Genomic DNA, 27827 nt, shown 5'->3' with positions numbered 1-27827 from the left:
CTCCACCAGGTTAAAGAGAAAGAAGGATTGTTGCTATTATCATAAGTTATACTCAGAAACATTTACTTTTCATAACAGCTTAGCTCTCTGTTACAAAGATGCTGGGCACACTAAGAGAGGAAACTGCAATAACCTGCGAGCTGTGGCTGCTGCACAGCAAAAGCTCAGAATTGTGCCTTTATTTAGCATGGCCATTGTTATAGCATCAGCTAACTCCTTCCTCAGGAAACAGGCAAGTTCTGCAATTGAAGGTCTGTAATTTAGTCCAATAGGAAATAATATTAACTTCAATTGGAAACAGAAAAAGAAAGAAGAAACTTGTTGGCTCAGCACCATCATCATTCTTTGCAGCACGCTCAAAACCTTTCATCCACAGAGTTACTATTTCTTACCTATATTAATTACAAGGGCACTACAGTAGTACCATGACATTGTATTTTAAGATCTATATTTAGAAAAAATGGAGACAGGCAGATGTCAAATGACAGCAAACTAGCAAGAGTCAAGTAGAGAAGTTCAGACTCACAGTCTTCCACTATTTCAATGGGAAGTCGCTGTCCCAAAGCTGAAAAAAATGCCAGGAGACCTTGCCTTATTCATCTCTGCATCTCTGTAATGCCTTCTTAGTAAAACAGGCTGCAAGAGTTTTATTTTAAGTTTCCTTGGATTAATTTTTTTTCCCTTTTTGATGCTAGCTTGCTGCTTAGTCTTCTCATCATGAACTAGCAAACAGTAAACAACACACAACAGAGGGTGCCTGCAGGCACTGAAGATTTCTGTTTGTACCAGCCCTGAGAATACCAGCAGTTAACTTGCCAGGCTCTCATTTTCTCGCACCTTCTTTTTTTTAATCTGAACAGATGGAAATTCAAGAGCAGAAGCCAAGAACTTAACACTGAAATCTTTACAGTAGTTAAAGTAATTGCTGTAACTACAGTCATAGTAATTGCAGAGTGGCAGCACACACATGCAGACAGAGAACAGCTATTATCTCTTCATTGCTAAAGAAAAGAGCCCATGATCGTTTATTCAGTTTTCAAACATTTCTACAAATAGGGCACATTGGCCAGGGACTGCTTAGCTCAAAGACGGTCTTTCCAGCAATTCCAGTGAGCATTGAGGTCTACTGTAAAACACCTATGAAAATAGAAAATAATGTTTTACAGAAGACTGCTCCATAATATTTTTGACTGAACAACAAAGCCCAGAAAAACACCTTGTTATTCTCTAGCTAGGTGGTAACTGCCTGCTGTCCAACTGAATAGCCAGTTCTAGCAAACAACATCCTGATACCGGTCAAAGATGGGAAGGTTACCAGGATGACACACATAAAACAACTTTAAGAGACAAACGCTGTAATTATAATCAAAGAATCACAGAACAGTTGTGATTGGAAGGGACTTCTACAGATTGTCTCCTCTAAACTCCCTGCTCAAAGCAGGGTCAATTAGAGAAGCTTGACCAGGACCATGGCTAGTCAGGTTTTGAATATCTCCAAAGATGGAAACGCCACAACCTCTCTGGGCAACCTGTTCCAGTGTTTAACCAGCCTTACAGTTAAATAAATAAATAAATAAATAAAATATATATACATTTTAAATGTTTAAATAGCATTTTCTGTATTTCAGTTTGTGCTCATTTCTTCTTTTTCTTTCACTGGGCACCAATGAGAAGAGCCTGGCTCCATCTTTATTCCCTCCGGTCAGGTATTTATACACATTGATAAGATCTCCGCCTCCCCTGCCCTCTCTTCTCCAGGCTAAACAGCCCCAGCTCCCTCAGCCTCTCCTCATATAGCAGACACTCCGGTCTCTTCGTGGACTTTCGCTGGACTTGCTTGAGTTTGTCCATGCCTTTCGCAAATGTATTTGAGACTGCTCCACATATCCACTCAGCTGCTCTTTCAGCACAGAGGAAACATTACAGATTATAGATCATTGCTGTGCACAAAGTATGTATGCTTTACATACACTTAATTTACATGTGCTTTCTAATATTTTCATTGTAGAATCATTTGTGGCTACATGGAGTTATTCGTAAGATGCCTATGTACACTGTTAGGCTAGGAAGACTTTTTAAAATCACATAACCAAATTCAATATAATTCTTATTGATATTTTACTACCAAGCCAAGCACCATGGTCTCACAGTGGGAAAGGGAACGACAAACGATCTTTCCATTTCCCTTTCCCTTTACCTGCCCATCTTGCCTATCTTATGGGCATGTAATTAATATGTTTTTCCTCTGCTTCTCCAACTTTTTCATTTTTTCAGATCAGCAAATCAATAAACAGGATCTGTATTTCAGTTTAAAAGTTATATTCATGAAGAAAGTGAACTCCAGAAAGAGCGCCCAGGGATGTAGTTCCTTAGGCAATAAATCCTTGTTTTTTACAAAACTGTCATCACTGACAGTTCTGTGGCACTCAGTAAGCACAGCTGTTTTGTTAAGTCTTGGTCATGTTCAAAGAAAGAGAACCACTGGGCTTGCAAGGGACGTCTGGAGGCAGTCTAGTCCAACCCTGTACATTCACAGACCTGATGTTCATTCAGTTCATATAGTAATACAGTATTTAATAATTACTTGGAGCTGCACAAAACAGATTAGGTGGGTTTTTGTTTGTTTTTTTTGTTGTTTTTTTTTTTACATTTTAATATAAAGTAGGCAGCACCTTGATAATCTACTAATGATCTTTAGATACAATCAGCAAATATAGTTTATGTGGTTCTCCTAGACTCCTTCAGCAATCCCTACTGCAATGATCTATTTATCTGCATCCCTATTGTGTTAGATTAGTTGAACCCTTTGGGGATCAAAGGAACATAATTGTGGCTTGCTGAAAACAAGCTCAGAAATGAGGTGGATTAGCAATGACAGGTAATATGAACATTTGGGTAGCATCAAACCAGCTCCAGCTGTTGCTACAGTATCTATGCTTCTATTCCTATGGTCCACAGTGTCCACAGCTTTCAGGTTCAGAAGACCAGTGGCCTTTCTCTCTCCTCCTTCTCATCCCAGTCTTTGTTCAGTTAAAAAGCTATAGCTTTCTTTTTTTTTTTTTTTAAACATCCAGTGAAACCCACCATGATCATTCACCCCACTGCTACTGCCAAGCAACACGTATCACTTGAAGCTCTCTTGGACAAATACTGAATTGAAGACAAACTGCGGTAGCCCCTGTAGTCAGGGGACCGTGGGCACGTCTACTCTAGATTGCACTGGCAGCTTATCTGCTTACAGGTGCTTGTTTCAGCTTAGAGAGTCATACATTTGCACCTGGCAACCTTTCAGATGATCTGTCCCCCTGCATGCTTGTACCGGTGACATCTGAGATGGCTGCACACACCATCCTAAACTACAGCCCCTGGGAACCAGTACATATTCAACAGCAAGGCTTCAAGACAGCTCAAAAGCCTGACTTTTTGGCACATGCCTTTAGACACAGCCACTAGGGTCGAATATTTCTTTCACTGTGGATGCTCTTGTTCAACTGTGATGCCTTCCCTGAGTGGCTGAGGTTGACAGAGGCGGTGGGGGGAGTCTCTTTACTCTCCAGGAAGTCTGCTCTGTGTAGTTCAATTTGGTGTACAATGAGATTTTTCTTCTTGCAGTTTTGCAAAGAATTTAAATAATCTGTGTTTGTACCACACCCCTGCTCCAACCTGGAAAGATCAGAAGATACAGGCTACTTTGGAGACACTCCAGTAACATTACAAATTGCTGACAGCCAGCAATATGGGAGAAAGGCTAGACAGTCCCAGGTGTGAGGCACACAGAGTTTTTTTTTTTTTTAAAGTTGGGCAATGTTTGTTTAGATAAATAACATAAAGACAGAAAACAAATCTAACCCAGAGTAGACTGCATTACCAGTTTCAGCAGAGTTACGTGAGGATGAATGTGATCCTCAAGGTTTGCAATTAATTCCCTTCACTACTAGCAAAGTCACTCCCCAGATTTTACTTTTACAACCTCTGAACTATAAAGAAAGGAACCGTTTAACCATTTCAAAAAATTTCGAGATTTAACAATAACTCAGTAAATAATGTCAGGTAAACATAGGGATATTACCAAGAACATGGACACAACTACTGTCCATTACCCATTGGCTTTAACTATATGACTTATTTTTCATTCACTTAACGTATCCAGTCCTATGGTGCTCAGAACATACCCCCCACCCCCTCTGCACAAAAAAATAATACACAAACAAGCATTTCAGCACAGATCTCTAACCCACCTTTCAGTTAGAGAATCAGGAACTTCATATGTAGGAGTCAACACTAGCATGGGATTTGACTCTATTAAAAAGTAGATAGATGACAAGTGTTTCTGTGTTTCTTCTGGCTAAGACATCAGAGGGTAGATACCACTACTGTAATACATACTGAGATGCCACCGCACAGAGCAGGAAGGTGAAAATTGCTCACCACAAGCCCAATAAAGTTACTTACTCCTCCTGTTAAGTGTTATATGTTCTCAATTCCCAAAACTGTGGAAGATACTAATATACTGCGCGACTGTTTAGTATGGGCTCAACACATATGTAATCCTGCCTAAGGTCAGTGTCAGGACTGCCAATGAACATTTTATTTGAATCAATAAATACCATACGTTGATTGTAGCTTACTGGCCTCTATGAAATAAGGCCATTCATTTCATCTTCCTAGTGAATGAACATCTCAAAATCACAATCAAGTCTGACATTGACAGGTCTAAGTCTTAAACAGCTGCAAAAATACATAGAAACAGCTTCTCTCCTCATTGCTGGTGAAGGAATCTGATGTTATTTGTTTATAGCTTTCTTAATCTACTAATAAATCTATCAAATTAATCTACTAATTAATCTATCAAATCATCAAAAGCAAATAGCACAGAAAACTCAGAATTTTTCTCTTTTTAAGAAGGGGGACATATTTTTATGCCCACTCTGGACAAACAATACCATAATGGCACAAATCAACATAAGGCTTAGTTCTATTTTCCTTTATCTTAATCAGTATATCTGTATTTAAATAGCACTGGAAAAAATCAATGGGACTATTGCATGGTGGTGCGACTGTAACAGCCTCATGGACACGTATGTCTTTCTGTAAGCATCCTGTTGACTTAAAGGATAATAAAGGTGGATTTAAGTACTGTTCAACATGAATATATGATTATAGCATTGTACTCTCTCTAGACAAATGCCTGAATCACTCTCTACTTTTATTATTTATATACTTTATTACACCCATCAGTACACACCGTAAAGCAGGATGTTGCTCTCCAGTCAGAATAGAGAAGAATGGACTTCTAAACAAACTACAGGACAATACATCAGGATGCTAGTTTTAGAGAGAAATAGCGGTGCTATTTCATGTGCTTAGTGAGGTAGCTGTAGAGCGAACAGATCTCTCTGGCAAGAAATCCCAGAACTTATTTTATTGCAGAGCTTTTCAAAGACACAGCTCATTGAACTAAATGTATTAAACTCTGTTCTTGATGAGCCATGATAACAACGGGATATGGCTGTAAAAGAAAAGAATTCTGATGTAAATATCTGAATTAGGAAAGACAATGACACAGATAAATCTAAAAGGCAGACTATGACATAGCTATTGCACTTAGTAAAATTCCATAACCTGCAGTTTAAAAAAGTAGAGGGGAAAAAAGCCTCATGACACATAAGTGAGAGTCTGGAAATATCCATCTGGAGAAAACATTTTTCCTTAAAAGCCTTAACTATCTCTGAAATTAGCGATACTTTCCAGAGAGGTTGAAGATGCATCTCAAGCAAACAGGTCTCAGCCACAGGCTATACAGGTTATTCCTGGTTGTCTGTCCTTTTCTGTCAGTTGGGTGTCCATGCAACACCAAGCAAGGCTTTCTGCAGACAATTCGTGCTAGTAACTAGGATGTTAGTATTCTTTTTACTATGAATTGATATTGTTGTATACTTTTTCAGATGAGAAAGATCCATGTGATCAAATCCTTCCTGTCAGAAGTCATTTTGGATGAACATATAATGTGCCAGACATTTTCTGAACACAGACAAAGAAAATAGCTAACTATGTGGGAGAGAACTGAAGGCTTTAATTATTGCTAATTATAAATCTAGAGATCATCAAGTAAAAGGTATTGAGCAAGATCAAAATAAGAAATTTAAAAATAAGATGAGGTGGCTATCTTCATTAGATGGGCACTTTGATTTAGGAATAACGAAAACATGGGGGTGCGCTATTCGCTTCAACCACTGCAAGAAACCTGGTAAGGAACTGAGCTAGAGGACTCTTGAGAGTAGCACTCTTGAAAGTAGCACTCTAGGAAAAGACATGTGCAAACTACTCAGAAATCATTTTTGTCTCACTAAAAGCCAGTGGCATTTCTCTGTTTTATTTGAGGACAGACTGAATTTTATGAAGTATGAAAAATAAAATAAGGGCTTAACACCACTGCTTCACTGTATCTGGAATTGTTCAAATCTTAGTCTTCAAATCTGAGTATTTGAATTTAAGAGTACAATAGGCTGAGATGCAAACTTGAGGACCATTGATTTAAGGATGCTTGGACAGGATTTTGACACGGCATCAGGAATTACTAACTTTGACCTATCTCTACTTTCCATGCTAGACAGAGTAAATTTGGATTATAAGACACATAAGACAAATATCACATATTCTAACTAATAACTATTTAAATCATTAGCTCAAATATTACAAGCATAGAACATTTGAGCAAATAATGCTCAAATATAGCATGAAAGAGCTAGACTCTTTCTTCTGGCAGCATCAGATGCATTTCCCATCCTTCCCCAATAAACAATGTTTGAGAGCAGGCATTGCTGGAAATATACCACAGAGAGAAGGCACAAGTAGTGGCTGGCTCAGCTCCTTCCTCCTGCCCGGCTAATGCAGCACAGGAGAGTAGGCACTAATCCACTTCTCCTGCTTGACCCTACTGAAGAATATGTTTTGCCTATTTATTCAGGGACTCTGGATCACATGAGGCGACAGATGTAATGGGAGGACTCCTGTCTGAAGGAGGAAAATTTTTAGGTCACTTTTGAACTTTGTAGATAAAAGCAACCAGTCAGCTGAAAGCAGAACGATCAACAGCCTTTCTGAAGGATTTCAGAGCAGCAAGGGAGAAACTGAGTGATGCTAGCCTCAATTACAAACACTTCCCAAAACAGAAGCCTCTAGAGAAGCAGCAAGATCTGAGGCAAGCATTCAGACCCCGGGTCCTGAAAAAGAGAATAAAGCTTTCTCTTTTCTTATGAGGTAGCCCCTGTGTGATTGTAGTTGGCTTTATACGGTGTATACAGCTTTCCCAGACTAAAAGCAGTGAATTTCCATCAGAATGGGAAGCCCCCAATTTTATTGGCATCAACTTCGCTATTTTACTGTTGTTTTACTGGATTTTCACTGACGGTGTCAGATGGGTACAGTCTGTCTGCTTCTGCTGATGCAAATTGTTTTATGCTCACTGACATTTGGAATAAAATAATGTACCAGCAGACCCGGACAATGTGTAAAACTTGGCACGTCTGCAACTTGGATAGCTCAGAAAGCTCTGACATTACTGGATCCACGGAAACTGATGATAGGCCATCCCAGAATTACTTTTAGAACATTCTACAGACCAACAACATCAGCAATAGGCAAACACGATTATAAATTTTTAAAGAGGGTAGCTGGAAGAGAAGGAAGCTCAGCCTACTCACGAAAGACACGTTTTGTGTAGCTAATCAGCTACACAATAGGAAACAGAATTTAGCTTTTTGCCTGAAGTATTAGATCATGCTGTCTTTCCCACAAAACTTCTGTACCCATGTGATAACCTGTATTTTTTGGATCGTGCGTCCTCTTGGAAGGGTAAGGACAGTCAATGGTCTCTATTCCTACTTTGAGGCTGGCCGATCATCTTGGCTAAGTCAATTAACCTGAGGGAGACTAGTCCACCCATCTGTAAAAATGAGACTATAGCACTGACTTCAATTTTTGCAGATAAATACTCCCTGAGGTAAGTAACACTGAGAGAACAATCTTGCCTGGACACACCATTAAAAATAAGGCAAGGGTCTTGTATTCCACTTAGGAAAAAGTGAAGAAGGGAGAAAGAAACTAAGTTTCATCTTTGGATGGCCCTTCTCAAGTCATAGTCTCCCAAACAATCCCAGCAAACACGCTCTGCTGCCCTGGGATCTGATCTCACCTGGCAGAGCGCTCCCAAGCTCAGGCAGCCTGACATAAGCAATGGGAAAAAAAACTGAGCAGACACAGAGTGGAGAGAGAGAGAGAGCACCACACGTCTGCTCACTCTTCATGGTCCAAAAACACAGTCTGATCTCTGGCACAATACATGCGCTGATCTCTGAGAAACTCAGAAAATCTCATTGCCCAGCATAGACGCTTTTGGCAGCAGCAGACGGATGTTCTCTCCGATGACAAGCTCTTTGCCTTCAGGCAGCTAGGTACTTGTCCCTGAGCAAAGCAGTTTGCTCTCACCTCAGGGTCTAATTGGTTTGCCAAAGTATTGTATTGCACAAGTGGCACTGTGTTTGCAAAACATTTCCTCAGGTGGCCTATTTGACACCAAACAGCAGATGGTTTACTGCCCGTGCAGCAAAGGAGGTCAGTTTGGGGTGCCAAGAGGCTCATGGCTTGTTCAGACAGCAAGCAGCTGCACTCACTGTGGAAACGTCTCAAAGTGTTTTGCTTAAGATACTTGGGTGCTTTCCCTCTAATTCTGCTCAACAATTCTGCTGCTTCAGTGCCTTCACCTGGAGGTACCTATCAGAACCAGACAAAACCAACCAACAAAATTCCCAGAGATTCAATCTACTGGCACTCAAAAACATTTGCCTATCAGAGTCTAAACCAGAAAGCTCTTCAGTCTACCAAGCTCTAGACAGACTGCTACATCCATCCCATTCCTGCAGGATGCTACTGCTTTAGTTGCCATAACGTTTAGCAAAGACAAGATAAATAGCTTTATATGAGTTTAAACTCGTCTCTGTTTATTGGAGTGCCTTGCATACCTAACTGCAAGTGTGTACATTCTAATACCTCAAACAATCTGCTGCAGGATACGTTCAGAAGCTTGGCTAGGTTTTTAAAAGGCATTTACAGCAGCTCTGGCATGACGGTATCCATTAGAGATGGTTTCAGAACTTGAATTCTGTACTTGCCTTCATGCTGGAGGGAAGCACATTAAAGACCTTCCAGATCTCATATGGCTATCATTCTTGCGGCACTTAGCATTGCAGTATGACACACAGAAAGCTGATGACAGACAACAGAAAGTAAAATAGATAATAGGCTGTCAGATCCCCAGATGTATTTAACAACTGCAGTTTCCACGGCAGCAACTTGGCCCACAGATCTGCCCAAAAATCAGGATAGGGTTTTACCAGTTTTGCAGATCTAATAGCCATCCCCCTTCTTTGCAAAGCTTCAAATTGTTATTCAGTGCTGATGTATTTATATACTGCAGTCTAGGAACTGAAGCACAAATAAATGCAGGATAGGTCAAGTATTATTGTCCTTGTTTGTCATTGAAATTTTTTCAGCAGAAAATAAACTGGGATTGCAGTGCACATCACAAGTATATTCCAGAGAGAACATAAATGCACAACAGAGCAATGCAGAGTTTGTAGCTGATTTAGCACAGCTCAGAAAAGAACAAAATAACTGCCTGCTCAGCTTTGCCAAGCCAGAGTAGGCAATTCAGTGCCCTCATCCATCACTCCATCAGTCTGGTATCTCACATGTAGCCTTAGCTGTCCTTCCTCTTGAGCAGGGAAAGAGTAAACAACCTCCTGTATAAAGTGCTGCTAGCAATATTTATCCCACTGGCTATGCTAAATAATGTGGATAGAGTTGGATGTTCATTGATGTTTTATTGGGCAGTATTAATTTAATTCTCAGGTTCCATAAACTTTTCAAAGCTAATTGTATAACCTGATAGTCCTCATGTTCTGTTTTCTTTTTCCTAATGTTTTTGCTCCATTTTAATATATCCCCTTTCATTTCCTTTACAGCTAAGTATTGGTCAGAAAAAAAGCAGCAGAAATTTCCCTTACAACAGCTGTTATAGGATCCAGTACTGATTTTAAAAGAGAATAGAATTGCAGCCTGCTTTAAAAAAAAAAAGTCCAGTGAACCATAGCAAGAGGATTGTTTGGGAGCAATTGGAGAGATGACTGCACTTGCGATTTAACTTATTATCCTCACTGTATGAATCAAGTAACTGCAGTAACATTATCATACGGAGAGTATTGAAAAGAATACAAACCATATGGAAAGCTTGATCTACGTTTCTGCTACAAGCTGCTTAGCAGCGTCAACTCTACAACTGTGAAGAGCTAGTGGCACATGGTGCTTAACAGGATCTGGTCCCACGAAAACTTGTTTTTTGCAGTATGCAAACATGAAATGAAAAGTAAACAATCTTGTGCTAGGTGCGGCCTGGACAGTGTCTATATGATTTGATTAAGATCTGTGAGCCCAAAAAACAGAGGCTATCAATGGGCTCTGCATTGTGTACCTATGCCTTCTTCTTTTTCTTTTTTTTTTGACTTAACCTCACTTATTTCCTCTTGGTTTTTCGTACATGTCCAAGAATTCTCTCTCTCTGCTGCTACAGTTCTGCCCGCAGATTGTTCTTTTTGAAACTGCAGTTTCTTCTGGGGAAGGATTGGGTATCAACAGAAGAACAATCACTTTAACCATGTAGAACAGTTGAGCTCCAGCCAGACTGAGGCCTCACAGAAGTAGGTCCAGGATGAACCAGGATAAAGTACAGAAAAACAGTTTAGCTACCAAGAGGAAATGAAAACAAGTGACCACTGGAGGTAGCTACACAGACCAGCCATATGCAAAAAGCTACGGCAGAACAGGCAACTTAAGGATGACAATTTTACATTTTTTTTCCTTATCAGTAGCTTTCCTTAGCTTAAAGTAACTCACCAAAATTGAAATTATATAGGTGTGTTTTGTCCAGTCCATTTTTCTACACTGTGGCCTGGAAATTCAGCTTAAAAGAAGACAGTTCAGTCCACTTTTATTCTCAGGGGGCCTCCTTGCTCCCGACTAGCCAGGCTCTGACTCTGAAGCCATCATCCACGTCTCCGGTCGTGGAGAATGCAGCTATAAACAGGGCCTTCAGTCCTGTTGACTTCAGCCAACAGCCTGAGGGCAGGCCAATGCAGGGCTGCATGGCACCGGGTTGACTTGCAGCATCAAAACCATGCAGATTGAAGATAATGCAGTTTGACAATTAGGAGTGGCAGCCATTAGGAAGTGGCCCAGGACAGAAACAGGCTACCCAGCATAGGGCAGAGGAAAAGGCACCATAGTCCCTATCTGGGCAAAAGGTTACAGGAAAGAGAAAGACTGTGTATTTGAAAAATTGAATTGTTTTGTATGTTACTATGATTTTATACCAACTTTAGAAGCAGGTGCTGAGCCCACTAAAGCCCAAGCTGGGGAAGAAGAAACCACATTATCTACAAAGCTGCAGAGATGCTCTTTTCCTGCTCCTGTCCAACAAGCACCCTGCTTTTTTGTTTTGTGAGTGTGGCTTCCACCACAGGCTTCAACACCTCACTACACTATGAAACTTCCCAACCACAGGCTGCTTTTGGGGAAGGCCAGCGCACAGCCAACTGCCTGATGTCTAGCAGGCTAAAAGAAATCCAAAGGGTAAGCTAGCATAAATACTAGGAAATATTAGTCAGAAACCAGAATTTCCATTCAGGTAAAACTTTTGAATTAAATACAAAATGGGATATTTATTTCAAACTGGGGGAATCCTAACAGTCCTGGAAGGCTTGGGTCTCCGCACAAGGCAACTGCAAGGCAACGGCGTATCAGTCTGCCTCTGAGCTAAGGAGCACGAGAACAGGGTCTGCCTGACCTGTCAAGGAACTCAACTTGTGGCCAGGGCTCTGAGGGCTCCTAGGCTCTCAGCTCCCACCGGTCAGGCAGACTGCCAAGGAGCTGGGCAGGAAGGAAATTGGGGAGGTTTCTAACAGAAAAATACATCCCGCTGGAAAATTTCCGAACAGCTCTAATAATGGGCCTACTTTTAGAGTCAGGTATGATGCTGGCAGAGGTAGGGTGATCCACTGCATATTCTGTTTAGTTGTTGGCTTCATATATAAATTTCTTTATATACCAGACACATAACATCAACTGAAGTAATCCTTAAGAAGAATGGTCATAAATTCCTTCAAAATTCTCCACAGCAAACGACACTCTTCTTCCCAAGAATGATGACAATCATTAATTGGTGCTATTCAGAAGGTTAACATTTTCTTTGGTAAGGTCTCTACTGCTTTAGGCAACCATATGTACTCTTGGCAGCGTCTCTAGACAAGCCTTATTGGCAACATACAGTATATGCCTCGCTTGGAAAGACTGCATGAAAAAGCAGCTCACTTTCCAGTTCCAGTTCCAAGGCTTCATAAACTTGGCAAGGCTGACAACATAATCTGGCCTGACTGCAGGAATAACTGATGCCTGATGGGTAGCATCCTGCAAAACTGCCCAAGATGCTCATGTACACGCAGTTACTCTACAAAAGGAGACCTTCTTAGCTCAACTTCCTGAGTACTAGCAGTTGACCAACCTACATACCGTTCATTATTCAGGGTCATTCTTGGAGGGTCGAGGTTGGGGTTCTCCATGGACTCCATCTGTGGACAGCGCAGGAAGTAGTAGAGGGTGTGGAGAGCGTCAGGGGACCAGGAGATTGGTTGCTGCTGCCGAGTTTGCCGAACTGGGCTCATGCCTGGGCGGAGGGTGTTCAAGCACTGCATGTGGTGCATTGCTCGTGATACCAAATCACCTGCAGAAAAAGAAAGCATGCAAAAGCATCACTTTACTATTCATTCATAATGCTTTTAAGTATGCTTTTTCAGCTAAATAAAATCTCTGACAGCTCAGAGAAATGTCCTTTGTGTGCAAATATTCTTTATCCTCCGCTAAGCTAACAGCTGCCCTCAAACTGCCACTTTGCAGGCTGCTGTAAGGGCAATTTAACCTTCTTTCAAATTACAAGTTATTAGGTAGAAAATACAGAATTAAACACCTCTCGATCACCATGCAATCATAACGATAGCTTTACAAGCGATTTTTCCATCTTGTTTTAATGTTGTCTTTCTCCTCTTTCCAATCATATATACCAGTTTCTTGACTGCCTAAAAAAACTACTGACACCTTTGTAAAGTGGTTGTTGCCTGAGCTGGGAGTATAGTTTATACAACGCAAAGCAAGTGGCACCAATACAGATACTTTGTTCTGGTCTCCAGCTTCACCATTTTATGTTACGAGATTATCGTAATCAATCAAATGGGTTACCAGGTTCTACCCTCCTAGCTAGGCACTTGTGATAGATTAATGACATTCAACGTAGAAATCTCTTCTTTTACGGGTCTGCTTCTCTCATTCTCACCTTAGCTGCAGGTTTCTCCAGAATAACTAGACCTGACTCTCTTATTAAAAAGTCTGTCTTTACTATGCTGATTGTCACAAGCTGTGCCAAAAATTTTCCCTGAGCCTTAAAGGATTCTCAGTCCAGGGGCTTTCTGAGCTGCTCAGTTCTCTTGGTCTTTGAACTCTAGCAAACCTGCCTCTATGTCAGAGTACCAGTGGACTCAGTGGAAGGAGGAGGCCTCTGTTACATAATTTCTGCCAGGAAAGGACTGTAAAGGCTGCAGAATTATAATAAGTTCACAGAGCAATGACTACAAGCCACCAGCTGTGCAGAGAGCCTTTAGTCACATAAGGCTGGCATTTGTGTAACAAGCTTGCTTTGGGCACACCCTCTTTATTCTCCTTTTATCGTGGCGCACTATAAACTCTACATGAGCTTTGCAATAAAGGCCTCAGACACTATATTTTTAAGTAGTGTGACTGCCATCCCACTGGTATGAATGATTATTATAGATTACTATACATAGCTAGGGTCTGTTTTTTCCTTGGGAGAATCCTCTGTTGCTTTATGTTCTGCAGTCCCCTAGAAGTCTCACAGGAAATGTTACTCCATTGTGTCCTACAGTTACAATACTGGGAAAGGATGGAACTGAAATAGTCACCCCCATCTCAAAACTGACTCCTGACAAAGTGCCCTGAACTTACCATACGAAATATGAATTATTTCCACCTCCCTCTGAAAAGCTGTCTGTTCATTTATGTCTAACAGCGAGAGGCAAGCAACCTCCAACTGAATCCGTGGGGCACTAGTGTTACACAGGTTAGGAAGAAACCTCTACAAAGCCACTGTATATCTAAATGTTACAACATCATTAGTGGTTCAGATAGCTGTAGTGTTAAAATTTCAGTTTGCAATGTAAAACCACACCACTTGTTTGTTGCGTAGTAAATTCAGTTTAATGACCCACTTTGGAATGGAAAAGCCTTCTAATATGTCTGCCTTTCTACTTCAGTAGCTCCTAAATCTTTCTCTAGAATCCAAACGTTTTACAAGAATATCATGACTCCTCTAGCACTGGTACCTACACAGAAGCCTGCATGATTACAGAAGATACGCATCTGGAATTTAAATTTGCAGCACAGAATGAAGTTCCTTCTCCCTTGCACACTCATTCACTATTCTTTTGGCAATGTGCAGCAACATTTCAAAAAAAAAAAAAAAAAAAAAAAAAAAAAACAGTAGGCAATGCATCAGGAAATCTATTCACTAGAGGTAATGACCAGAAGTAGGGCCAAAGCAGGGACTGGGAAGAGAGAGAGGAAGCTGTATTCAATCATAGGCCCATGCTACAAATGTTCTCTTGTGTTCCAGGATAAATAGAGGTGTGTTAAAGGAATTTGAAAACCTCAAATTAAGGCAGGTTGCAAAATAAATGGCAAAACCCACAAACTCCTTGCTAGCCCCTGACATTCATTAGCATTCAGATGGTGGAGTAATGCCAGCAGAAAGTTGCAAGGATAAAGTGGACCAGGAAAACACAAATCATTTTTGTTTACTTTAAACGAGCTTTGTAAGTAGTCTAGGAATGGAACATTTCATTTGGTTAGCATTAAAAAAGAAAATTTGATGAAGTTCTTGTTATTGAACTGCTGTCAGATATTTTTTCGCCATTTTTTGTTAAGTAACCAAAAAACTTTCTCTTGAATATCCTGCACCCTGGACTTTTCCACTGCATCACCGCTAAAAGAGAACCCTTTTAGCCATCTGAGGGAGGTGTCACTGCTGCGTTCCATTACAGTACAAGAAAGCCTCCAGAGGTATCTAGACAGAAGTATCCATCTTTCATTGGCACTAACACCACTAAATACCAGAAGGCTGGAAAAAACACATCTTAAAAATCTCCAAGGTGAATTAAAGTAATCTAATGAAACAACCTGATTTTCATAAACAGCACCATGAGACAATTAAATCTTACACAACATTGGCCAAATACTGTTCACACTGTAAACAATGGCAACAGTCCCACTGACCTCAACAGCAGAGGGACCAGCTCTCCTACTTCACTGAAAGAATCCCATGTTCAGTTACACCTGAAACTTACTCAGTTCGGAGATGCTTCCAACACAAGTTGCCAGGAGAGACTGCTCTAAAGTTCGGAGTTCCAGCTGGGCATATGCATCAGCCCGTCCATCACTGCACGCTGAGCCTTCATTGTATGGGCTAAAGTAGGCAGGCAGAGACAGCACACCTGGGGAAGAGAGTAAAGAACAGACCTGTTACAAGTGAAGTTACAGGAATAGAAAAGCAAGTCTCTCTACTGACAGTAGCGATAGGAAACTTGAACACAGCATTTGCTCCTTTATCAGTCAGCAGACTCAAACTCTTTCGAACGGTTCAAACAAAATCAAATACCATTGTAAATACCATTGGAACAACTGAAACAGTGCAATTGGGCTCTAGGGAGTAAAGCTGGTTGTTTCTACAGCCTGTAAAAACTAGAAACAAATTACAGTTGAGATAAAACTACATGAAAAGCTTTAGTGAAGTCTCTAATACTGTTTATATAAAAACTTGGCTGTGCACACACAGGTTGCCTTTGAACAGCTGTATGTAGATTGCTAGATATAAGGGCCTGATTTTTAGGGGTGTGGAAGATAACCTCAAGTCTCTCTAAGGTAAACAGTAGCTGCAATCTCTGCAGCTCTGAAAATAAGACCATGGATTATGCCAATTCTTTGAACCTGCATGCAGATGCCAAACTACACCCACAAGTTCTGAGGTTGACTATATTTTCACCTCCATAAATGACCCCCCCCATTAGAGAGTTAGATTAGAAAGATAATTATATTGCGCACATGCCTTCACCATACACACTCTTTCCATTCTTAAGGATGTGTCAAACCATTTTATTTTTTTGCAAACGTGAGCATTAATGCATAGTAACTGAACATTGTACTATTGATTTGCAAGCAGTTTTGTATAGCTGTGATTGGGATCCCCGCTTGCCTGGTGCATATTCTTACAACTCTTTCTGTATTGCTGGCAAATTAGAGGCTATTTGCATGAGCTGGGTGGGAACGGTAGTGAAGACTGAGGGTACTACAAAAAAACTGACATATGGCGTCATGTTAAGATGAAGGCTGTCACCAAAAGGGGCAGAGTCATTTGCCTCCCCACGGCCATGTTTTCCACCCCTTATTTTTTGGTCGAGCGTGGCAAATCTGCAGCCACATTGCAAGTTAGTGCAGTGCATGGAGCCAAAAGAATAATATTGCCTCCCCCTCCTTCCTACCAAAGACCAGTTAGTTGATTAGGTTTTCTTCAAATTAGTGAGCTGAACTATGTCACCTTGTGACCACGTGACTGCTCTGTGTGACACAGAGAAAGGGTGGGAGTGTGATGTGAGCTGATGAGATAGGGAGCAGGGGTATGTGACTGAGGCTGGAGCAGAGGAGTTCAGCTCTCTCTGCTGGTGGCAGCCTGCAGTGAGATCCAAAGAAACACAGCGTGATGCTCCAGCCACAGTGTAGGCAGATTCTGAAAAGCCTTTTGCAGTCACCTCAGCCAGGGCTCCTGTATCTTGGTGTTCAGTTGCTACCATATTTTCAATTGTGAATCTATCGCACAATCCCAGCAATATATCTCAGGCCTGAATTTTTTCTGATTTCACACCAGGACTCCTAGAATCCACTTCTTCCCATTCTCTTAGCCTGCTTCCCCCTCTATTTTTATTTTTAATCTTTGTCCCTGCACAGGCATACCAATACAATTCAGTTCAGACCTGCATTACCTTCCCATCCCCGTTCAGTCCTAGATGCGGAAATAATCTGTTCATGTTGCAGTGACCCTCTGTCACTTAGGTGCTGTGAACTCTTGTCAAACAAAACCCTGCCAGCTGAACTGCAGCACATTGGGAAAGACCTTTGTTTCTTTGTCTTGACGTTTTCTTTTGAAATTTTATACTGAATTGATCTCTCCTACCCTTTTCACATCCTCTTCACATCCTGCTTGGTGGCAAAGCCAAGGATTACATCAAAAACTTCCTGGACATTTTGAGGATAAGGGAATGATTTATCTTGTTGTGCTTCTTCACTGTACATGACTGTTAGTTAGTGGAGAAAACTCTGCCAATCCCCTCTGTAACCTGAATAATTAGGAAGTTGAGGCTTTAAGAACTAACAGAAGGGATGCATGCAAACCAGAAGAGCTTGCTAAATACACTGTGGCCTCCTATACAGAGCCTAGGCCACTTCCTTTTCCATGTTAATGCCATGAAAGGATGTTTTAAGACATATGGATTTAATTTTAGACAGAGGGAGAATGAAAATAGACTGATCTGTCAAAAGCTTCAAATGGAGGCGCAGAGCTCTACAGAGGTGAAATAAGAAACTGGCAGTTACATTAATAAACCAGGCAGGAGGGAAAAAAAGGTGCACATTTCCTTTGCCAGTCAGTTTCAGCTGGTTCTGTTTTCTAACAGGGAACTAAAAATAAGTAAAGATTTGTAGAATATTTTAAATTGGCTCACAAATGAAACAACATTTTCTCAGCTTGTCAGCTAATAGTTTGCCAGGTGTTGTGGGTAAGAGGAAACAGTTATGATTTATTCACTTTTGGAAAAATTGCTCATACAAGATAGCCGTGGATAAGATTTATGTTCTCATCTGCCTTGGTACACCTGAGGGATATCCCCTATGAATGAGAGAGAAATAAGGAAGTTACTAAGGTCCCAGGCATGTGCCAAAGCTCAGTGATGTCACGGGGGATTTTCCCACGGGTTGCAGAAGGGTTTGAATCAGGCCCTCCTTACGTAACGTTTCACAAAGGCTCACCAGGTCTGGCAGGTCTCAGTAGGCACAAGCAGGCCTGGGAAGGAGAAAACACACTTCTCAACACTTCTTCAAATAGACTGAGAGGAGTTACTGAATGGGCAACAAAGTAGAAATGCACCCCACAACTATTATGAGAGCACTTTATGGCTCTCATCAGCCATACCAAATGGTGGTATCTGCTCTCCTCCCACCCAAACTGAGAAATTTGTAGATAACAGATGTTATAAAGGTATAAACTGTAGGGGCAATTTATATTTCTCCTCAACATTCACATGTCTGTATTTTTATATTTGTAGCAACGCTGGTTTTAATTAAGGCTAACTGAATAAGCAAAGCTATAATTGAAATAAATCAATTCATGTCTAAACACTTTCTTTCTGTTTGAAATCACGTTAAAACCGTTAATTTATTTCCTGAAGTTCAAGAATGTGTTTTCCCCCACAGAACAGCAACGTGAAACAACACTTAATTACTGCACAGCAACAATCCGTGCAGGCACGTATACCACTGCTCTTAAAATATTTTGTCTGATGTAGGTTGTGTGCCTCACACTTACCCCTGGCTGTACCCTGGTATTCTGGTCACAATTTTTTAAAATTATCTAAGATTTTAAGTAGGAGATTCAAGTCCAGGTGAAGTTAGTAAGAGTCCATTCATTTTAGTGTGGCTTAGATCAAACCTCACGAGCACAAGCTGAGAAGTCACCTCTCTAGGTTAGCGTGAGGCAACACCATGTAGCAGCCCAATTGAAAGCACGTTTGCAGCGCTGTGATCGAGACATGGCTGGCTAACAGTTTCCATAGCCTTTGAAATAGCAGCTGGAAATAAAGGCATATTTATTCTACCTCAGTTAATACACAAAACCTGTTCATGGGCACTTGCTGCCAATACTCTTAAAAAGCAGTCACGACTGGGTGAAGTTCCAGTTAAGCAGTTACTGAGACTGAAATTATTCTGCTTGCCTAAAGATTTTGAAATTGTTGTCTGTAATTTGACACTTTTAAATAGCAACTGAAAATGTTTCCACTGTCTGAGCTGGGTCCAGGGAAGAAGTCTGTTCACACTCTTGGACATCTTTCTGCTTTAAGAGGTGCAGCAGTTACGCTGCGAGCTTTGGCTAGAACGTAACCGCTCCCATGAGCTGGCCCATGCAAAACTCGGCGCGGTTTCCCTGAGCCGGGCCATCAGTCCAGCCGCCAAGTGGGAAACTTTCTGCAAGGGACAGCAGGTTGAGCTCTACATGTCCTATGATAGTTTAGAGTCTGGTATCAAGTTCTGCTCTTCTGATACCAAGAAAGAAGAGAACACAAAGATTTTTTACCTGAATTTTAAGATTTAAATGTTTCAAAATCTCATTTCAGTTAATTTTTAAGCTACTCATTACCTTCACACTTCATGCTCTTTGCATGTTACATTCATGCAACAGGACTAGCCATCAGCTTTCCCTTGCTGCAATGATTTTCTCTCTACTTCCTCCACTTCAGTACCAACTGCTTTAATCTAAATCCTTCACGTTGGGAGACAACTTCATAGTGATTAACATGTCAGCTTTTTGAGGACTTTGAAACCCTTACATGATGTCTGGAGGTTAAGATGGGGCCACCACAAGTGGCAAAGAGCCAAGAAGACTTGTCTGGAAAGCACTTGAAATCTGCTCTCTGGGTTTCCTCACAGAAATTGCCCAGAGTACAAACTTCATCATGTTAAAAATGTGCAACTTAAAATCTCAAGACCTAGCCGTATTTATGACAGGTTAGGCAAAGAATCACAAATATAATTAGGACAAAGGTGTACACAGCTAACTACTGAGACAGAAAAAGTGACTTAGGGTTTTTTTTTTAGATAAACATAGTTAAGCCTATGAGACAAATGCAACGTGTATTGACTTTTCCCTTTGTCCAGAACAAAGAAGAGTTCTCTGGGCCAGGATTCTCATTGTGCTTGCATTACACCTGAAACACTGGGGATCAATTACTGATCACTACCACAATGCAAAATCATCAAAAGTACCTATTTGGGGAAAACAAGCCAGAAATTAAAATCCTCAAAAGGCTCAGGATCATCTTTAAACATGACAAATTGTTTCTAAAAGCCCCTAATACTGCAAAAAGCCACATAGGCGAAATCAGAATTGCTATGAATATGCTGGGGAAATATATTAGGAAATGAAAAAATAAGAAGAAATGGTCATGGTCTCCAGCATCGACATCCTTTTTCAATGTTTGGCTTGCGATAATTTCTATAAGAAACATTTTCAGAGGTGAGACAGACAGCTGATCCCAAAGAACTGCGTTATGATTCGGAAGGCTCAAAATTTTGAAGACAGATGGTGATGACCAGACTCCACTGAAGAGAATGGCCAAATCCCACTGATTTCAGTGGGCCCAGTATTTTACCCAGTAAAAACCTAATCCAATTGCAGATGCAGTTCCCACATTAGAAACTGGCTGTGACATCAAGGCGGCTGCCACCTTGCACAAAGTCCTGTACTTCTTCATGGCAATGAGCATTCAAGGCTTTCCTTGTTCTCTGTTTCACATTCTACCAGGCAGCACAATGCCATGCAGTCCCTCCTGCCAATCGATTCAGGATGGACACAGAGTACAGACACCACCTACAGCCAGTGCCAATTCCTGGAGCCCTGTGTTTTCTCCTTGCTGATCTACAGTTGTGCTGCTAAGAAAACTCAGCCCTCCTTGATTTTATGAAATAAGGCAAGCTCATTCTGACAGAATATAAGAGAAAAACCCAGGTAACCAGTGTTCCTCATATAACATACTCAAGTCTAAAGACGTCAGGCTCTATAATCAAGTACAGTCATGCTACACGTTGTGAGAAAGACTTGTGATCGAGAAAGTCATGCATATAATTGCTAACATATAGGAAAATAATGTGCTTCTGGTATAAAGCAGCAGGCATCTCTTTTAGTTTGTCTCTATCAGGAATGAGAAAAATCAAACACAGTTGCTTGTATCTCCATCCACATTTAACAGTAACACTGTATTTTAAATCATGAGGAAAAGCGGAAGGAGATGGAGGAGCTTCAGCACAGACACAGAAGAGATTTTTACATTTTCTGCAAGTGCTCAACTGAATCTTTCCATTTAAGAGCTGCTGTCTTAACTGGCCAGTTCTAGAGAGAACTGGTCAAGTCACAGAGTTCTCAGGTGAGCTCCCTGGTCTTGGTCTCACTCGTTGTAGACACATCCCCTTCAAATTAAGTCACTTGTGCCCCTCTTCACAAACACACGCACAAATACAAGTAGACAGAATTGTCAGTTTGCCTTGAAGGAAATCTCAGGGCTAATACAATGGAAGAGCTGTGATGCCAGGGGCAACTGCGCAGACCAGGACTGGCGTACTTGGGGTGCACTGTGGCATGCAAAGTCATGGGATGGGATTGACCAGCAGTCATGTAAGCCTAGATACATTGCATCCGCCCAGGGATGGGGGAGGAAGGATTGGCACCAAGAGCAGCAGCACATCTGAATAGCTGTGAGAGGTGAAAATAAAAGATGAGGCACTGGGCAGGGCATCATGGAGAAAGTTGTAAAACCCACATACAGCATACTGGGCTTGAAGCACAAGTAGGGTCTTTGTTTTGGTGCTCACATTAAGACACAAAGTAGTAGTTTGCTTGGACTTAAATAATGTTATTAGAAAGAAGTGTTGTCTTAAAGCGTACGGTCTAGTACTTGTGCTATCTCTATGTCAACAGGCATTACTTGACTGAAGTACCAAATGCTCCAAAGCAGAGTTTAGAGGTGCTCTGAAAATCCCTCACTGTGCTTCTGGGGTCCAAGTCACCGCAATACCATATGTTCCAAAGCATGCGAAAGCACCAGACCTCACAGGTTCTGCAGCAGTATAAGCTCTGTAACCTTAGCGTTCTGTATACATTGCCGTGCAGAAAGATCAGAAGCCTACTCTCAGTCACTGCAAATCCTTAAATGACTCCTTACTCCTAAGGAACTAACTGTGCCTTGTATTAATACCACACTTTTAAAAACTCTACGCACTTTGCCTCACTTTTGCTATGAAAATGGTGGAACTGGACTGGAACTTGGAGGGGAGAAGGTAGGCAGTATCTGTAACAACTATTACATTGGAATCCAGATAGGACATACAGGATTCTAAATGACTACAAATGTAGAAGGACTTTGGTTTAGTACTGATTCAGTATTTACTGAGTCATTAATCCTACTTCCATATCCCTGTGGTCTTCTGGACAACCACTAACCTGGCTTGGCCCCAAATGCTTAATTGAACATGACCTCAAAGGAACATGGCTTATATTTTAAAGACTGCCAGAAAACACAGCAATTTTTATCTTCAGCAGTAGCAGCATACTTTGCAAGATAAAAGGTACCAGTGCTTTTATGAGATGGTGAGTGTCCTCATTTCCATTTCATTAATGAGGAAACAGAGACAAAGGGAGGAGAAGCAACTTACCAAGCTTGCGCAATGTCAGAACCAGCTCTCTGCACAGTCCAAATCTCCCAATTCAGAATCCCTATGGCCTCAGACATCACCTGCATGAAAGTGGCCAGCACTGAACCATTTGTCTCACTAACCTGGATCCAGAGATTTGAAATAAATGGCATGACTGCAAGGCTTTAATCTAGGTATGTAGAACTAAGCCACCTATTTTAGAGGTCATAATGAGAGGGAGAATAGGATATTTGACCTAGCCTTAGTACACTAAAAAAGGTGCAAAATGCCATACTTTATCTAATGAACTATAAATTCTTCCTAGTACTACCACTACAACTACTTTTGAAAAGGGGCATATGCGCTAGGATGTCAAGTACATCTTTAAAACTGGGCTCATCCATTACAATTTTGCTCATGTGGCTTTCATGGCACTGGACCTTCTACATAGGGTCTGAGGGGAGGCAAAGACCCACACTGTGCCATAATGTGAGCCCTCTATGTTTCCAAGACTCTTACTTTCAGGATCCAGCAAGACGCATTAAAGAGAAAACCCTGTATTGTGCTATAAATATCAACAAAAAGAACCAGAGAGAATGCTTCATAAAGCACGGTATAAACAGACCATGAACACTGTGGAAGAAACACAAAACCAGAATCACGTGCCAAAAATAAGCGTGGTCCAAAAGACCTGCCATTAACTAGTTGGGTAAATCCTGACCAGCTTACTCAGTCTCAGTATTCTAGTTCGCTTATCTGTAAAATGAGGATATTGCTTCATTCCTGTTAAGGGCGGTCTGACAGAAGCATCGTTCTTGCCTCATTTCTCATTCTCATCTAACTTCTTCATGCTACTCAACACTTCAGCTGTGTCTTCATTTCCTGTATGTGTCAATAGTAATTTTTTTGTCCCTAAGCAACAGTACATCTTTTATTTGCATAGCCCTTTTAACTCTCCACTATCCCAAAGCTCTCTGAAACACAGCCACTTCTGAGATGAAAGGAAACAGTATTGTGATAATGTATAATTCCACCTCAATGGAGTTTATCATACAAAAAGAGAAGCTTTACTTGACTTAGAGGATTAAGAAAGGCAAATAATAGAGATTTTTGTGAGGATACAAGAGTGGGATGGTTATTCTGACAACCACAGCAAAAAATACTATAAGAAACTATAAACTATGAAAGAAACAATATATAAAAACTAAAAAAAAAAAAAAAGCGCCAACACCACAATAAGAAACGTGCTAGGTAAAAGACTGAAACTCCAGAAACACCAAGTCCTTTAGTACCATTACTGTGGGGATTAGAAAGCTTAGGCAGACTTAGTATCTCTTTCCTTATTTGTTCGGAATTTCTTAGAGGTCTCTGACTTGGATACTTTCACAGTAAAAGCAGCTTCGCGTGGAGTAACCAGTGGGACTGCAGCGTAAGTCTAGGAAAACTGCAGGCACTAGCTAGAGCCCCAATACCCTCTACAGTACCCTCTTCTAAACCATTCCTTATTGTTTCACTGTCCTTCCTGAAATATGGTCTTTGAATCATGCCCAGTTCTCCAGATGTGGTCTGACTAAGTTCTTTGTACATGCCATAATGACCTCTCTTTACTTGGGTTCAATTCTCCTATTTATACATCCCATGATCTGTATGCTTGCCAAACACAAGGAGGATAATAAATTTGTATCCTCCATCACTCTAAGTTCCTTTTCGTAGGGGATGTGTAGATGGAGAATCTGACCAGGACAGCTACTCCAGAATAATCCCATGCAACTGCTTCTCAGTGTACTCCCAGTGTTAAGCAAGTACTCTGGATAAAAAGGGCTTTTATTCCAGAACACAGTGCAGGGTGGATGTAGCTGCTCTGTAAACAGGGATTAACTGTGCAGCCATGACCAGGACACACGAGTGCACAGGCATGCCTCCACAGGCAAGGCCAATGGCAGGGGAGGCTACCCAGCTACACCAGCCTGCAGATGTTGGCCTGCATGGCAACACACAGCTATTCCAGAGCAATCGTTCAAAAGAGCTCACACCACACGACCCCTGCCCACCAATTTCTTTAAATGGCCTGATAAAATCTGTCCTCATTAAGACTTTTCTAGCTGTTGTAAACATGCCATTACTACTGCTCCTAAAGGACAGTCTTTTTTTTTTTTAAACCACAAGTCAAGGATTGTCTCCATTAGCTGTCAGCAGCACAGGCCCTGTGATGCATAGCCAAGCAGTTTTGATTTTGTCTGGCTAAAATACACACCTGTCATTTAATATAAGATTTTATCCACACGAAACATGGCACAGTCCTGAGTTCACTCGATGCATACAGTCTGACCTTGAGAGGGCGAGAGTCTGGAGTCTCGCTGAGAGGATCACAGGCATGCCACCCTTGTAAATGACAGTGATTCAGGTTTTGAGTCATTGACCAGACAACACAAAACTTAGGGAGGGTGTATCCTGGGTACTTTACAAGAAAAAAGACACTACATCAGAGGTTTCGTATATAGAGCTAATCTCTGATGTTGTTGACACCACAGCACCTACAGCAAACTGGTCACACTGGTACTAACCTGCATGCATAGCTCATGAATCACAAGCTTTGTCATTTTTACCTAAGAACTGCCTGGAGCCCACATTACATTTGTTGAATGCAAGTTTTTGGGACAAGTATAAACATAAACCATCACCACAAAGAAAATAACGATCGTGCCTGAAAATAAAATCCATGTGCCAATAGACAGGGTTATTTACCGTCCAGCAATATTTGAAAAGAACTAAAGACCAGCAGCAATTCTATCTCAGAATAGAAGCTATTCCTCTTAATTTTGATTTCCTCAAATAAACACTCCTGGAACTATTCAGCAGACCATTTTTTTCCATATTACTGCAAATCATTTTTTTACTACTACTACCACTACTATTTTGTAACTCTGTTTCCTTACATCGAAGCATCCTGGAGACCTTACAAACAATAACCAATTGTTTTGAGAAACTCAGAACTGAAATTGAGGAAATCCACTTGTTAACCAAGTGCTGAATTTTGCCTTCTATCTTTGCACTACCTTGGCCCGTTTCTCACATTGTCTGTGCTACTAAAGGACTATTTCATACCACCTACATTCATGCTTAACTTTCTTCCATGGTGTATCCCACTTGTCTGGCTTCTAGCACCTACTTCACTCTCCACATCCGTATCTACATCCTTCCTTCTTCCTCCTTCTGCATCATAAACTCACCATCATCACGTATGTACTCTCCCCACAATCCAGCCTTGCAAGGCCTAACACCAATTAGAAACAACAGTAGATACAGTAGCAATTTTCAAACCTACTCTTTAGTACTAGCAACATCGTAAAAATTTGGCACTATTTTTAAAGCTAGCCAAAAAAAAAAAAACAAAAAACAAAAACCAAAAAAACTCCACTACAAAGCTCTGTCGTCTTTTACACTGTTTAAGTGCCAAATGCATTTCAAAGTCTAAGTCTCTTGGTTGTAGCCATTTATATTTTGTATAAAGAGCATAACTTGCACACTTCCATTAGGGCTCTAAATATAACCACCCTAAGCAAGTATTCACTTTCCAAACAGTACCTCTTTGAGTTTTGTTTTCAAAAGAATGTTGTTGCCACTGTATTATTTATAGACATTTACATTAGGAACTAAATACTTGGTTAGGAAACCACTCAGATTAATGGATCCCCAGCATTGTTTTAATACTCTAAATAGCTCTAAAGAAAAAACAGATTGCCTGTATTTTTATTATAGAACAGCAGCTTTTTTGCATAAGTATAAATAGCAGCACTGTTTATAGTGCTCAGACTGGAGGGGCACGGTTCTTTGAAGAATCTGGAAACACTACCAAATGTCTCTGATTTCTAACATGGCAACTGCGTTAGAGGACGAAAATTAGAATCTCCAGCTTCCGATTATTTTTAAATAGGGAAAATATGTTTTGATATCTTTGTTATACATGCGCACCATAGCTGTGCAATGGATTCAAGCACTTAAAAAATGATTTTGCTGGTGTGCTACTTTACTAAAGCTCTCCTGCACAGAGAATTCCAGTTACACCATTTTCTACTAAGTGATATCAAAAGAAGCTGAACCCAGTAGCACAGAGAATCAGGCCATTGTCAACAGTTATTTTCTTGGCACTCTGAACGTAACTATTTGTATGGGTGACCTCCTTCGGCTGAGAGTCTGAAAAAACAGGAAAAATTACCTTATGGCAGAAGTAAAAGGGAAGTATTTTTTAGAGCAAGCCAGGTTCTCATCACTTCACAACATAGCACACACACAGAGGGACAGTGACAACGTCCCCAGAAGGAATAATGCTGTGTAGCTTCCAGAAAGCACGCACAGATATGCCAGAATGGCTTTGGCAAGACAGCAGCCAGCGTTCCAAATACAGAGGTGGTTGTTCTCAAAGACAATAAGCAAAAATAAAGTTGTAGTGTTGTATCACTAATTTCTACAATAGAGAACCAAAAATATTTCTTTAAATGTTATAAACCCCCTGCTGCTCACTGTAAAAATCAGGTGGCATTTCTTATAGTTTTGCTACAAGAGCAGCTGAACCTTATTCTCCATCACTGCTGGAAAATTCTGAGGGTCCTGCAGTGCAGAAAAGCTCTCGCATCTCTCACACTAGTTTTGAAGATTAAGATTACATGCAATCTTCCTACAATTCCGGGGGGGGGGGGGGGGGGGGAATGGAGAGCCAGGCTTTTTATTGAGGAAAAATATCACTGCTGGAAAAAACTTTTCAAAAATAAATTATCATAGCATTAAATTCTGCCTATAAAACATCCATAGTCGTCAGGCTGTAAGATGAAATTGAGTTTTTCTTTCATTGGTTCTCTGCTGATCCCAGACAACACTGCTGTACGTCACAGTTTTCTCTCTCAGATGACATCGTACAACATCTCTGCTGCTGTGTAGCAGAGATGCACAGCATGAAAGTACTTGAAAAGAAAAGGTCCGTACTACATAAATAATCACATACCGCATAAGTAATCACTTTTTGGATCCAGTTGTTTGTATGCAACCACTATATCCTGGTGACATTAATAGCTTGGGCTGCTGCCAAGAAAAAAAATTTAGCAGTTTTTTTTTTTTAATTTGTCATGGAGGAAAGCAAAAGCTAGAAC

General features: G+C 40.9%; 1 protein-coding gene across 1 annotated transcript in view; it reads right to left on the bottom strand.

Annotated features, from left to right (window-relative positions):
* Nucleotides 1-27827, bottom strand: part of ABTB2 (ankyrin repeat and BTB domain containing 2) — a 143583-nt gene that overhangs the window by 37632 nt on the left and 78124 nt on the right. The window contains exons 2-3 of the mRNA XM_026099973.2: nucleotides 15522-15668; nucleotides 12622-12832 (exon numbers count right to left, since the gene is read on the bottom strand). Of these exons, the coding sequence (XP_025955758.1) occupies nucleotides 12622-12832; nucleotides 15522-15668 (358 nt within the window). The remainder of the gene's footprint in view (nucleotides 1-12621; nucleotides 12833-15521; nucleotides 15669-27827) is intronic.

This window comes from Dromaius novaehollandiae, chromosome 5 (genome assembly GCF_036370855.1).
Source record: "Dromaius novaehollandiae isolate bDroNov1 chromosome 5, bDroNov1.hap1, whole genome shotgun sequence".
Taxonomy (NCBI): domain Eukaryota; kingdom Metazoa; phylum Chordata; class Aves; order Casuariiformes; family Dromaiidae; genus Dromaius; species Dromaius novaehollandiae.
Note: the sequence above shows the minus strand (reverse complement) of the source record. Positions and strands in the feature narration are given on the sequence as shown.